Source organism: Gorilla gorilla, chromosome 3 (genome assembly GCF_029281585.2).
Source record: "Gorilla gorilla gorilla isolate KB3781 chromosome 3, NHGRI_mGorGor1-v2.1_pri, whole genome shotgun sequence".
Taxonomy (NCBI): domain Eukaryota; kingdom Metazoa; phylum Chordata; class Mammalia; order Primates; family Hominidae; genus Gorilla; species Gorilla gorilla.
Window position 1 is genome coordinate 197,792,239 of NC_073227.2, and position 15,369 is coordinate 197,807,607.

General features: G+C 41.7%; 1 protein-coding gene and 1 non-coding gene across 2 annotated transcripts in view; both read right to left on the minus strand.

The window, feature by feature from the left end:
* The window catches only part of VEGFC (vascular endothelial growth factor C), a 127,507-nt gene extending 116,937 nt beyond the window's left edge, over positions 1-10,570 (minus strand). Inside the window, exon 1 of the mRNA XM_031009899.3 lies at positions 9,819-10,570. Within this exon, the coding sequence (XP_030865759.3) occupies positions 9,819-9,962 (144 nt within the window). The 5' untranslated portion in view covers positions 9,963-10,570. The remainder of the gene's footprint in view (positions 1-9,818) is intronic.
* Positions 10,571-11,336: 766 nt separating this feature from the next.
* Positions 11,337-11,443, minus strand: LOC115934533 (U6 spliceosomal RNA). Its single transcript, XR_004070303.2, has one exon. It is a non-coding gene; the product is annotated as a U6 spliceosomal RNA (small nuclear RNA).
* Between the last annotated feature and the right edge of the window lie 3,926 nt (positions 11,444-15,369).

Here is a 15,369-nt window from a genome sequence, read left to right on the forward strand (position 1 = left end):
CTAATTCTGAAATACAAATATTAATACGAAAATTGCTTTTAAAAAGATGATGCAGTATCTCCATAGAGATGTGAATGAATAATATAGTATTATCTAATTTTTAATGTACTTACATACTACCTGAGGGTCTATTTAGTGTTTAGTGCTTCGTTCCAGTTCCAGTCAGAAAAAAAAATGCTGTTTAAAAATGTGGTATCTGGTCAAAAGTTCTAAAATACTCCAACTAACATCTGCACTGGAATCCTAGGGAAGTGAATACTTTCTGGATGTTACTGAATCAAAAAAATATGCTGTCAGCTGTTCAAAAGCTGGGAAGTGTGTCCACCACTGATTTTTCCTCCCTTTTTCCTGTCTGCTCACGGGCCTCCAACGCCCCCAGCACTGTAGTCTTCAGCACAGGGTAACCACGCACACTGACTGGCAAACTGACAAAGAGAACCACCAAACAAAATCAACTATTTGTAATAAACTAGAGTACTCAAGCAAATCAGCTTACTCTCAGAGAAGGAAAGTATCTACTCCACAATTCATCCCGGTGTCCGCACATCTCAGACAGCACACACTGTACTGGTTACCATTCTGGAAAAGGGTCCCTTAGGAACAGTGCAATCACATTTTCCTAAACAAATTCACACAAGTTTAACTCTGGCATATAGCATTCTCCCCTTAAGTTTTCTTTATATTTTCCTCAGTGAAATTGTTGATATTTTAGGTATTCTGCGATGATTTCACTGTAAATTTAGAATGCATATTTATTTTTTGTGGCAATAATATAGATGAGATATTTACACATCAAAGTAGCAACATTAGCATGTTTCATTAATAAACATTTAAACTTGAAAATGTATATGCTCTGAATATATTCAAGATGAGTTCATATTAAATTATATGGCACTATAAAAAGCTTATGTGTACCAAAATCCTTTTCAGCCAAATGACCTAAGTATGAATGAAGCACATAAGGAGACAGCATCATCCCAGATTCTTTGGTTTGGTGTGGTCTATGGACACCTGTGCTGCCCTCCAGGAGAGGAACAAACCCCGGCACCCAGGGGAAGTGGGAACATATTATAGGCAGAACTACAGTATGTAGCCTCCAGACACTGAATGATTAAACACCCTGCATTTCCTTCACCTGTTTCAAAATCAAACATCAGTATTATATCCTCTCGCTATATTTTAGAAATTGGGAAAATTGTCAGTAAGCTTATAATTTTAAAAATTTAATAAATTAGTTGCAAGGTGCTGAAGAATCAGTTATGTCATATGTCTAGGACATAGTACTTACATGCTACATTATTTGTTTGTTTTCTGATCATGAAGACTATCTATTTAACACAAATTTACAGAAAGCTTACTATATGCCAATCATGGTTCCAAGGGCTTTATATGTATGCACATGCTGTTTTTTTTTTTTTTTTTTTTTTTTGAAACAGAGTCTCACTCTGTTGCCCAGGCTGGAGTGCAGTGGGGTGATCTCAGCTCACTCACTGCAACCTCCGCCTCCTGGGCTCAAGCCATCTTCTTACCTCAGCCTCCAGAGTAGCTGTGAATACAGGCACGTGTCACCATGCCCAGTTTTTCTATTTTTTGTAGAGATAGGGTTTTCCCCATGTTGCTCAGGCTGGTCTCAAACTCCTGGGCTCAAATGATCTACCTGACTCAGACTCCCAAAGTGCTGGGATTACAGACGTGAGCCACCACACCTGGCCTATATACACATTCTTATCCTCAAAACAACCTGGTTAAGCAGGCATTAATTATATTCTACATTTTGGAAGAGGACTTTTAAAAGGATAAAGTAACTAGGCTGGGCGCGGTGGTTCACACCTGTAATCCCAGCACTTTGGGAGGCCGAGGCGGGCGGATCACGAGGTCAGGAGATTGAGACCATTCTGGCTAACATGGTGAAACCCCGTCTCTACTAAAAAAATACAAAAAAAAAAATTAGCTGGGTGTGGTGGTGGGCACCTGTAGTTCCAGCTACTCAGGAGGCTGAGGCAGGAGAATGGCGTGAACCTGGGAGGCGGAGCTTGCAGTGAGCTGAGATCGCACCACTGCACTCCACCCAGCCTGGGCCACAGAGCCAGAGTCTGTCTCAAAAAAAAAAAAAAAAAAAAAAGATAAAGTAACTAAATACACAAAACAGACACAAACAAAAAGAAAAAATTAAAAATTAGCATCTACTCATTGTGCTACAAAGAAGCACAGAGAAACTAAGTAACTTGTCGAAGGTCACACAGGTACTAAGAGGCATAGTCAGGACATGAATACAGAAAGGCATGTCCATACCCTGTGCTCTTATCCAGTGCACTGCATCTCTAAACAAGTTACGTCACTGACACAAGCAACAGTTATGTGACTGAAACAAGCAGAAATATTGGCAGTGAGTTCTTCCAGGCGCTATCACAGGCAGTATAAACAGAGTGCATAGGTTCTGCAGTTAGCAAAATAGCTAGCTTTGATCCCAGCCTTTATCACTTATGACTGCATACTTTACTATTGCATAAAAGTAAGAGAAAATGGTAATTTAGGGACAAAGTTTTAGGTAAATTAAATTACAAAATAAATGTCTAAATACAAACCTTTCCAACTATAGAAGTCACAAACCACATCTTTCTGGTCTACCCCAAAATATACATCTTTCCACCTGTCCAAATGAGGACAGGTTGAAGCGAAACTTCTTTAGAAGTGAGTATTTTAAACTTGTCTAAGTATTGCTTTTTACACAAAGTTGTGCATTTGAATATTTCCTCTTTCAGTATGTCCTTTCTCTAGTAGGTGGCATCTCTTGAGTTTGAGTAAATTATTCCACCATATTTTAAAAAAACTTTTATAAGAACAGCCAAAGTATTTATATTGTTTATTTGGTAGTTTACCCACCTCCTCACATCCCCACTCCCACCTTTCTGGTCTCATTGTCAGCAGATTTTAAAAAGCAGGAATTTCCAGGACACTTTAGGGTTATCTCCTTCTCTTTTTTTTTCAATTGCCCACTGACCTACAAATCAATGTGTGTGCAAATATGGAGATTCTAATCTTGTACACTTCTGATTGTCTAAATATTCTATTTCAATGAACTGTCTACAAATTCTTAACCATGCAAGAAAGAGCACGTAAGTCACACTTGGCAGTCTGAAGAACTATTAAGAGGTGTATGCATGAATATGTGGGGGGGGGGGGGTCTGTGTATGTGTATCTAAGCATGACCACTGTTTACACTGCTTGCTTTGTTTGGAATGCAAACCATAATGGCAGAGATGTCTATTTCTATACTTTTGTAAATGTATCCAGATAGCACAATGATGGGTGCCTACAGTAAGTCAAAAGTAATCACCACTATCATCGCCAGCAATCAGGAGCATATAGAGGAGTTCGAATACCATATATGGGTGGCCACTGTAATGAGAAAGGCAGAGTCACTGCCAGACACTTTAAGAAACCCTGCAGTTGAAAATGGCTTCTGAGAAGCTTCTGAGAAGCTTCTGGTCAGCTTTCTTAGACACTTCTGTGCAACAATGCCAGGTTAAGCTCCTTAAAAACCTCACTTTCAGCATACCACTAAAGAATCTTCGGCCGGGCGCGGTGCCTCACGCCTGTAATCCCAGCACTTTGGGAGGCCGAGGCGGGCGGATCACGAGGTCAGGAGATCGAGACCATCCTGGCTAACACGGTGAAACCCCGTCTCTACTAAAAATACAAAAAATTAGCCGGGCGTGGTAGTGGGCGCCTGTAGTCCCAGCTACTCGGGAGGCTGAGGCAGGAGAATGGCGTGAACCCGGGAGGTGGAGCTTGCAGTGAGCCGAGATCGCGCCACTGCACTCCAGCCTGGGCGACAAAGCAAGACTCCGTCTCAAAAAAAAAAAAAAAAAAAAGAATCTTCATTGGCTCCTGTTGCTTTCAACTCAAACTCAGACTTTCTCTTTGGTTTTCACACTTCCCACCATGTTCCCTTCAGTTTCCCTTAAAGCTCTTGACTTTTGCACCAAAGGGTTTGCTTCTACTTCCCCAAATATCCCTGACCTTTACTTTCTCTGTACTTTGCTGTCATTCTTCAATATTCAAAACATCCCTCTCTCCCCCATTTCTGTAATTAGCATCTACTCATTTTTAACATTGGGTCTCATATCATTCCACCTTTCCCAGGCCTGCCCATGCAACTCCCAGAAGGCTAGCCAACAACTGGTGGTAACTCACAAGACTCTCTTACAAAACCACTTACATGGTCTGGATTTATAGTTTAATTCACTTGTATTTTTAATGAGTAAATTTATTTTCTCCAAAATGATTATAAGCTTGTTATAGACAAGATCACTCACTCTACATTTTTTGCATCACACACTGAACTGTAATTTCCTGCTTAGAACTGAAGCTGCCACTCGTAACTGATTAACATGCCCCTGAGTTGAAGCAGATTAAAGAGCAAATAAACCTGGTACTAATGGGTAAAAAAGGAATTAGGAGCATCCACATGGCTTCTTTCTTGAATTCCTGGATTACCTTTCCCTGCCTCTTCCAGGCAGCCCCAAGGCAATAAAGCAATGGAGGAAGGCCTGTGGAACAGCGCTACAATCCATCTGCTTATCCAAAATGCCTGGAGACTGCAATAGTCTCTGAACCTGGAATTTTTCTGGAAACCAAGTGCATAGACATATTAATACTCACACCCCAAAAACAAGCAGGACTGATGGCAGCATCATGTAAATAAATACATTACTATTTTCCCAGTGAAGATTAGAAATATTTAAATTAGAAAATAATGACTATAAATAGCCTTATGTTGGTTCAGATCAGGATTATAGCACCAAATAATTTAAGAAAATGAGCTTTTGGGGCCGGGCGCAGTGGCTCATGCCTGTAATCCCAGCACTTTAGGAGATCAAGTGGATCACCTGAAGTCAGGAGTTTGAAACCAGCTTTGCCTACAAGGCAAAACCCTCTCTCTATGAAAAATACAAAAATTAGCCTGCTCTAGTGGCACATGCCTGTAATTCCAGCTACTTGGGAGGCTGAGGCACGAGAATCGCTTGAACCCACGAGGCAGAGGTTGCAGTGAGCCAACATCATGCCACTGCACTCCAGCCTGGGCAATAGAGCATGACCCTGTCTCAAAAAAAAAAAGAAAAGAAAGAAAAAGAAAATGAGTTTTTGGGTTTCAAAATTGGAAAAAACTATCATGGATAACTCCTAACACCTGAAAGCCACTAGGGCGCCAGCAGTACAAGGAAACAGTACTAATCCACTGACAAAGCATTTAATGTACAATTTGATTAATTCCATGATGGATGCCCAATAAAGCAAATTAAATAAAAACAGTCTCTGCTTTCTCATGGTTAAACATAAACTCTGAAAAAAAAATTAATCAACCGAGGAAAGAAGCCACCCTAAAAATTTACACTAGTAAGTTTCAGAAAAACAATTACACAAACCTAAAATATTTATAGTAAATTTTGTAATTACACTATAACTCAAACTCATCAGCATCTCTCCTTGTTTAAAGTTCTCTGCTATATCTGTTTTTTCTAATGAGAAAAATCAATGATACCTTAATCCACAATTTATACAAATCTGTACATACAAATATGTGTTTGTAACAAAAGGTAGACCCATATAGTATTTATAAAATGCACATCTACAAGGAATAATGTAACTGGTGAAAGGCGAAACAATATATGCTCAGAAGTCAGAGGAAGTATAACGCTTCTGCCAACTTAAATTTGTTCTTTCCAAATCCACTTATTTGTGAAAGGTCATTTGGCAGAGGTAAAATCACAGTCTTTCATTGAAGTTACTTGAGCACAACTTTGAAAAACTGTTTGTCAGAAAATCTTGTTAAGCCTCCAGTTAAGCAGTCGTTCTTACAATATTACCATGGATTAGGTCATTTATAATTTATCTTTAGTCAAACGAACACCATGTGGTAAAGCCTGGAAGAAAGTCTGGGTTTATTTCCGTTTGTCCCGTTGTGGGGAATTAGGACCTAAATAAATGCAACAAGGTGCCCCTAACTGCAAAGTCACACACAGTGCTGTTCTCTGCCTTTCTGCACGCTGCTATAGTGTGCCAAAGGAGACCAGCAGAGGGGCTGAAAGGAGTCTGAATCACAGGCCCAAAGGCCCAAACCCGTTACCACGTTTCTCTAAAACATACATGCTTCTCGATTTACGATGGGGCTACATCCTGACAAATTCCTCCTGAGTTGAAAATATATTTAATATACAGTAGAGTACCTGTTGTTTACTCTCACGATCACATGGCTGACTGGTCACAGCTCACTTCCATTGTCCATCATCCAGAGAAAGTATTTTACTGCATATTATTAGCCCAGGAAAAGATCAAAATTCAAACCTTGAAGTATGGTTTCTACTGAATGTCTATCGACTTTGCACCATTGTAAAGTCCAAAAGTCCTAAATAGAACCATTCTAAGTCGGGGACTGTTGGTATATGCCATAAAACTTTTTTTAAAAGAAAAAAAGGAAAAAACATCTATTCTTTTTCCTGGCTAAGTCATTCAAATCTTGGGTTCATCATCCTTAATGAAATAAAATAATGTCCATATTATGGAGGTGCAGTGAAAAACAAAACTAACTTGCAAAGCTCTTTGCGAAGTGCATAACACACGTTATGAACATCACAGATAATGATTATAAACTCCTACTCTCAATAACAACCCCAGGACTGCCAAAGGCAAGCAGGCAAGCACAGTCCCAGGGATTCGGGAAACCCTCATTAGTCTCACGCCAGTTCCTCTGTTGGTGAAAACCCCAGCAAGAGCTGAGAAACAGCATTCCGGGTTGGACACATGGAGATAACTAGGAGGCCAGGACCTTCCTCTCAAGAGGAATCAGAACCAGAACTGGAAGACCAAAATGAAATCTAAATCCACTACCCTCCGTCTTTCTCAACTCAACTTAAAAGGACAGGATTAGAGATCTATGGGTCTTAGACATATGCCACTAAGATCAGTAATTAACTGCTTTCTATGAGCAATTTTGATAACTGTCTTGTGAATAAATAGCTACCAATCAGATATTCGTAGTTCAGAAGACTATAATGGAGTGGAAATCAAAATGAAAGATGAATTGAACTTTCTATATCTAAAACCTCATATAAGTAGCATCACTCAGAGGAATGTCAGAAATCTCTTATAAGAGTAGATGTTGACAAACATACTCAATCATATACTATAAGAAAAACTGTAAATAGAACAGCTTCGGACTTGCTATTCTCTTTTGTTCCCATCATGTCCAGTTAATTTTACTTTTGCCTGCCTTACTTTTTTGACACTGTCTTGTTTGTGTTAACATCCTTCAGAGAAACATTTTAAGACTTTTCAGTAAGTCATGCAACCACAAATAACTAGAAATAGGAATCCAGTAAATGCAAATATAAGTCAAGGAATAAGGAGATCTTCATTCTATTTGTGATTTTTACTTACAATCTTTTGTATGGCTTTACGGGTGGGCTGAAGGGCTGGATGGCTAACCTTGGTTCATAGTTTGTGTGCTATTTTTGATTTTTTAAATATTAAAAAAGTTCCTAGGTGAAAGTTATGAAAACATTGCATCTATTGGGATTATAGATATTTAGCATCTTCCATTTACCTTCTGAAATATTTTCTTGGGGTTCATGTAGTTATAGAAAATTAACAATTGATTTCTCCCCAGTTCTTCTCTAGTGCTTAAATCTAAATGTGGTGATTGTACAGGCCACTAGGGAGAGACATAGAGTCTTCATATCAGTTTCTTGGCAGTTGTGTGACATGTTTCATAGCAAGGACACAGCAGTTTCACTGAACGCATTAATGACACATGCCCTGTCAAGGCTCTATTCACCCACTGGGGAATGACACTTTAATGGAGCAATGAAATACTGCTTTGTGATCTATGGAACTCAGAGATGATGTTTCATATGGGAAATGATGTTTCATCACATAGGAAAGGAACCCGCATCACATGCAGAATACTAACCCATATTCACCATACAGAATATGAAAATGGTTAAATATGAAAAGCAACATTTGCAAACAAAAATGCATAGTGATTTTCACGGCAATGGTAAAATTTGTCATATCACCAATGGCAAATTTTACATCACCAACAAAGACACTTTTAAAAGTTAAAAATAAGTTAACTTTTTAAATCCTCCAATCCCATACCTATACATAACACAGGTAAACACACACACACACACACACACACACACTCAGGGTACATTAATTCTAGACTCACCCAGCAGTGAGTGACTCTCATACAGGCTATTGGCTTATCAGGGAATGTTTCTCATTTTACTCTCTACTGCACATTTTCTTACTGTAAACCAAAGTAAGTGACCGTAGCCAATACAGAGATGTTGCCTTACTAAATCATACTTTCACTAGTTTTGACTTTGCAGAAATAGCAAATAGGTACTGCAAAATCAAGGACTCAAATTATCAGAAGCGTTATTGAGCCGATTATTACATTTCTGCAGTATTTAAGAACAGAAAGATATTTTCATCACTATAGTTATGGCAATGTAAGTATAGGCACTGAAAATTATTTTTGCGATTCACAGAATGCAGTCTGTTCTATTTCATTTATATTGTTTTTACTCAAGAGGCATTCCTTTAACCCCTATATTAAATTATTACACATTCCAACATTTTAATGTTTTCCCAAAATTTAAATGCAAAGGTAGTTTGATTTCCAAAAATTAGTCTTCTCAATCTTTAAGTGTATTTCAAAATATAAATATAAATAAAATATTTCAAAATATAAGGCTATTTTCTACACATTGTGTATGTGTTAATCAACAGTCAAATTAAAGTTGACTGTAACACACCACAGGTACCTCTCCACTTGCCACCAGTTGAAATAAACTACTGCAGTATAGTTCCAGCAAGGGGTACTGCAAGTGTTTGAACTGAAATGTCGAATATAACTTCTTTAGGAACTCTCTTAAGCATACTCTATATGGTTATGGCAGGTATGAACTTTTTAGATAAAGATATACTCTTTTAGAAGAGCCAGTAAGAAGTAGGAACATACACAAATCCTTTTAGAAAATCAGGATGCCTCAAAAGTATTTTGGCAACATTTTCAGGCAAAGGATTAAACACCTCTTATTTAAAAGAAAACAAAACAAACAAAAAACCCAAACAAGAAAAAAAAAAAACTTAGTTTGCAGTATCTCATGACCAGATTTTAGGAATGAAGAGCTTATAAAGTTGAAACAAGCCTTGCATTGCTTGATTGTGATCTAACTGACTCTAATCTCCCGTTACATCTCAAGTCTGACCAACTTCAAGTGAACTCTGAAAGCTCTGGAGCCTGGTTACTAAAGTCCCTGACACTTTTTTCTAAAGTCGCTCACAGCGCCTGGTGCTCTGCAGACTATGAACACTCCAGGAAAGTAAGGCTGGGTTGACTGATCACCAGTGTCCCAGAATCTGTTTGGAGTCCCATGAATCAGCTAGGGAAAGAAATGAGCATTTCCCGACCAAAATGAACTCATACTCTCCAGAGCCCCGCTGACTGGGCAGGGTTCAAGACCCCTTGGTTGCCCCAGAGGAAACCAGCCTGAAATAGATTTCGGGATCTCTCACTGGGCACCTCTCCGGGCCCTTCACTCGTGTAACTGGCTTGCCTCTCTAGTAACAAGTTTCTATTTAAAAAGAAGATTTTTCTCCAAAGCAGCGTGCACTGAGCTCAGTAACTTTGGATCCCACGTACACAAGCTTAGAGCACACACACTTTCCCCCGCGCAGGTTCTCGGGTCCGCCGCAAACCCTAACGCAAACTCTCGGGTTCTCCGCAAACCCTAACGCAAACCTACCGTGGCCTCGCCCGCTTCGGGCTCCGCGTCCGAGAGGTCGAGTCCGGACTCGAAGGCGGCGGCGGCGGGCGCCTCGCGAGGACCCGGGAGCAGCGCAGCGGCAAGCAGAGAACACGCCACAGAGAAGAAGCCCAGCAAGTGCATGGTGGAAGGACCGGGGGTGGGGGACCGGTCCGCTGGCGGGGGCAGGGGTGGGGGCGCGGGCGCCCCTGCGAGGCCGCGGGCCCCTCCTGGTCCCTCTCCCCCGGGCTCCTCCCGGCGACCCCCCTGGGCGAGCCGGAGGCGGCGGGAGCGGGTCCGGGGCTCCGCGTTCTCAACTTTGCAGGGCGCCCTCCCAGCCAGTGCCGGGGAAAGGCGGCGGGTGTCAGGTAAAAGCCTCACAGGAAACCGGACATCCGAGCTCCCCGCATTCGGAGCCCGCGAGGTGAAGCGAGGGCGAGGGAGGACGCCGCCGCGGTCCGCGTCGGTGTAGCTTTTTGGAGAGGCGGGGCGGGGGACACCAGAACACCCCGCGATGTTCAGCCCCTCCAAACCCGCCAGGGCCCTCGTCCCCCTCCTCCCTCCCCTTCCCCGAAGTGAGTGGAGCCGGGCCGCGGGCGCTGCGGCGGGGGCGCTGGCGGCGGTGCCGGGGGCGGGAGGAGGGCGGCGGGGCGGCTGGCGGCGGCGGGGCCCGGGAGCGCCGCGGCGCAGGAGCCTCCAGAGCGCGCCGGCCTGAGCGGCGGCGGCGGCGGCGGGCGCAGGGGCAGGGCATGACTGACGCGCCCTCTGCCTGCGCTTATGTGAGAGAAAGCGGCCGAGGGAGGGAGCGTGCCGAGCCCGGGCTGCCCTCCCCTCTCACTCTCCCTCGGAAGCCGTCTCCCTGGAGCTCCCCGTTTCCCTCGCCTCCTCCCCGGCGGCCCCACCTCCCCCGGCCCCCCTCTGGATCTCTCCCTCCCCGCCCCTGTCCCCTGCGGGGAGCGGGCGGTCAGAGGGGCAAGTTCAGTCCCCAGGCTGGCGGTTGGCGGGACCGGCTTTAGAGGTGATGCGACCACCCTGGACCACGTGCAGAGGGGAGAAACGGCACCGTGGGGTGGAGGGAGCCCCTGCTTTATCCTCGGCCACTCCCGAGTTCTTGTCCACCCTCCCGCACGCCTGGCCCCCAGCGCCCTGCTCAAAGTTTGGAAATGTCCTGGGGGTTGTAAAAGTTACAAGAGAAGGTCATCACTATGTCAGAGAACCCTATGGGACCTCGGAGGGGTCCCCTCTCTCCCTTGGTCTGTGTAGTTGAAAGTTGCCTGATGATCCGAGAACCGCAGTTCTCAGGATGCAGTGCAGGCTGTTGGGATGGATGCTAATGATCCCTTTGGAATCCTAAACTTCTTTTTTTTTTTTTTAGAGTTGTCAGAAATTTTTATTTAAAGAGGTAACATTGGTTATTGATTAGACATATGTCATTATGGTTTAGGGTATGAGATATAGTGTCCAATGCGGTATTATCAGTTTAATATACATCTACTTGTGGCAATAGTGAACAGTTTCAAAAATATGGAACGCTTCACGAATTTGCGTGTCATCCTTGCGCAGGGGCCATGCTAATCTTCTCTGTATCGTTCCAATTTTAGTATATGTGCTGCCGAAGCAAGCACTGGAATCCTAAACTTCTAACAGGTGAAGAGAAGGGCCAGAATCTTCGTGGAGAGTAAAGAGACACATTGTCAGCTTCTGCAAGAAGTTGGTTTACTTGAAAAAGGGGGTGATAAAGAGAGATGTGTGTGAGACATATTCCAGAAAGGGTGTAGCATCCAAAGAAAAGTGACTGCATTTCCCCATTGGAAAAGCACTGGGGTTTCCGTTGGGCTGGTGGCATTGGCTAGCTGCCTCCTTGGGGCAGGGTGAGCAGGTTACAGAGGACCACGCTAAGGGGTTTCAACAGTGTACAGAACATCAAAAGTCTGCCTTTCACTCCCAATCTACTTTTAAGTACACTGATGTTATAGGTCCATAATATCTTACCGGAAGAAGAGACTTTCTTATCTGGTTCAACTCTAGAAGATTTGAAACTCCTCACCCATAATTTACTTGAAGGCTTAAATATCTCAAAGGACAGGGAACCTTCCATTCTGTGTGGCTGTTCACTCCCTTTATTGATGAGCAGCACTGCTGAAAAGCATTTCCTTCTATCTCTCTATTGCTTTTGACTCCTGGAGTTTTACACAATAAATCTAATCTCACTTCCACAACTGAGTCCTTCAAATATTTTGAAAATATTTATCATGGTCTCCCTAAGCTAACTTTACTCCTGGCTAAATATCCCTCTTATTCCCCAAGATGACAGTTCCAGTTTCCCCCCTTAACCATACTGTTAGCTTTGCATGTTCATGAAGTATGCGGTTGAGAACATGGCTCAGTACTTAGTGCTGTAATGAGCATGCAGAATGGACAGTATGCCTTTGTTGACACAGCCTTGGATTGAGTTTATTTTCTGGCAGCCAAATCACAGTGTTGACTCACACTACCCTTAAAGTCAACAAAATTCCTCAATAATTTTTCATGTGTACTGCTACTTAGTCACGTCTAAATTCCCCTGTATTTGTGGAGTTAAGTTTACTGTATCCAAGATGCTTTTTTATGTATCTTTATGAAATTCCATCCCATCAGACTCGGTCCATGACCTAGCCTGTTGAGATGTTTTGTGATTTGGAACATGGTCAGTGTATCACTCTCTTGCTGTCTTCCTGCTCTATGCATATTTGATCAGCCTGCCATAGTTATCTTCAGACGCTGATAGATCTGTGAAAAGAGAACAGCTAAGGGCAGACTGGGGTAGGATTTGAATAGAAGGTGGAGTTTCCATTCAACCATTTGCTATTACAATGATTCTAAACTTTGATTGCACTTGGCATCACAAAAGGAGATTTTGAAAAAACAGATGCTTGAGTACACCTTCTGCCTTTCTGGCTTAACTGGTCTAACTGGAGTAAGGCTTGGACATCAGGATTCTAATAGGCAAACAAAATTGAGAACCACAGGCATTTCCAACACCCACAGGCCTAGCAGCAGGTGAAGACTGGAAAATCAACAAACTCAAAATATATCCAAAATATATTAATATCATATTAACTACTGTATTATTTAAATACAGCAGTAAGCTGTATTCAAACTTTTTTCTCACAAAAATGTTATCTTCCTGCTGCTATATTTTGAGTCAGAAAATGCTGGCAAAAAGTTTACTTGAATAAAAAAAAGGTCTCCAAAAACAATCATGCAGTAGTTGTTTAAGTATGTCTTAAGATTGGTCGGGCATGGTGGCTCACGCCTGTAATCCCAGCACTTTGGGAGGCCGAGGCGGGTGGATCATGAGGTCAGGAGATTGAGACCATCCTGGCTAACACCGTCCATCTTAGGGAGACCATGATAAATATTTTCAAATGTCGGTGAAACCCCGTCTCTACTTAAAACACACACACACACACACACACACACACACACACACAGAATGTCTTAAGGTAAAAACGAATAGTTGCTCAGGACTTTTTGGTTTTTTTTTCTTCCTTACCCCCTGGAAACACTTTTTGCCACTAGCAGATTTTAAAGGTTGAGAAAGTCCTTTTCACTGGTTTGTGAGTTCATCACTAGCTTCATGCAAGACCTATTTTACAACAGATCTTCTAAATCTGGTTTTTCAAAAAGCATTGCTCAGTCAGTGGAGAAAGAGAGGTAGCAGGGCCCCAGCCAGAATAACACCTCTTTTACATATTGAGTTTTTGTTTTCTTTGATGATAGGTTTTGTTCTTTGTGTTTTGTGTGTGTGTGTGTGTGTGTGTGTGTGTGTGTGTGTGTGTGTGTGTGTTTGAGATGGAGTCTCGCTCTGTCTCCCATGCTGGAGTGCAGTTAGAGTACAGTGGCACCATGTCAGCTCACTGCAACCCCTGGGTTCAAGCTATTCTCCTGCCTTAGCCTCCCAAGTAGATATGGGAGATGATAGTTTTGGATGTCAAAATAATGATGATAATATATCCATTGTACATTCTCTAATATCCATTCTGACCATCTACTTTATTTCTCATTTGTTATTCCCTACCTTCTTGCTTTGTTAGTTTTACTTTGTTGCTTCATTTCAAGCTTTTTTAGCTGAATGCTTAGTTCATTTTTCTTCTTTTTAGTTTAAAAATACAAGTTTCGGGCCATGTGTGGTGGCTCACATCTGTAATCCCAGCATTTGGGGAGGCTGAGGAAGGAGGATCACTTGAAGTTACTTTGAGACCAGCCTGGGCAACACAGCAAGACCCCATCTCTGCAATCAATCAGTCGATCAATAAAATACAAGTTTTGTCTAAATTCTGCTTTACCTGTATTTCTCAATTTTGATACGTAGTGCTTCCTTTGGCAAACAGTTGCAAATATATCTTGTTTATATTTTTAACCCCCAAATTATTTGTGTTTTCTTAGTTTAGGGATATATGATTTTTATCAATTTCTAATTTTATTATACTTAATTTTTGCTATAAATGATGTTGCTTTTAGAAATGCATTCAGGCTTTCTTTGTAGTCCTGGACATGGCTGATCATTGCAACTAATTCTGTGTGTGCTTTATTTTTGTTGGGTATTAATTTTGAGCTTATTGTAATGTTCAAATCTTGTTTGGGAATGACGTTAAAATCTCCAGTTATAATTGTTGACATGTTTTTCTGTTTCTGACTGTAGTTCTTCCTGTTATTTTTTAACATAATGGGATACTATATCATTTTGATCTAATTTTCTTCTTGGTAGTATACAATGTCATTTTTTTAACTTCTGATATTTTTATTTGAAGTTCTACTTTTTCTGATATTAAAATCGTAGGCTTTAAGAATTGAGATCAGCTGTGAACATGACTTAGGTAAAACTATGAACCAGTTATGTACACATGACTTAGTTGTTTCTTCTAGGAAACATTAGCCTGGAAAAGATAAGACTGCAATCCAGTATTTAAATTCAGTGTTTGCTTCAAGAAATCCTGGCAAAACAATATATCGAAGATAATAATATTCTGACTCTGGTAAACAGCCTGCTTATTAATGACAGTTTTCTTACCCAAACTCTCACTTACAGTTGTTAACTGATCCTAAACTACTAGATCATGAACTTTGCCCAATCTTACTCAATTCCCCACTTTGAAAGACCCACCTTAAACTACTCGTGTCCAGACTCCAAAGCTCTACAACTATTCTGCTTCTGACTTACCCAAGACACCCTAAGACCCTGTCCAGGTGGCACTCTCCCTTACTGCTGTAGGTTCGGCTAAATGGAACTTTTGTTTATTGAAAACTTTTCTACTGATATTTTGGGGTGTTCAGCAACTTGGAGGTCCCATTGAAATCCTTCTCCCTAGTAGCTCAAGCAAAGATCCTAAATTCAAAAATAGTGCAAATCACTGAGGCCTCTTGAGCTTCCTGGCTTGGTGGGGGGAATCACTCTGACTGCAATGAACAGTTAAGTCTTCTGTTAGATTTCAGTCCCAGTTTCTTTTTATCAAGCTACCAAATGCTAAAAGATCTCGTTTCAAGAACCCTTTGATTATTTGATCAGACT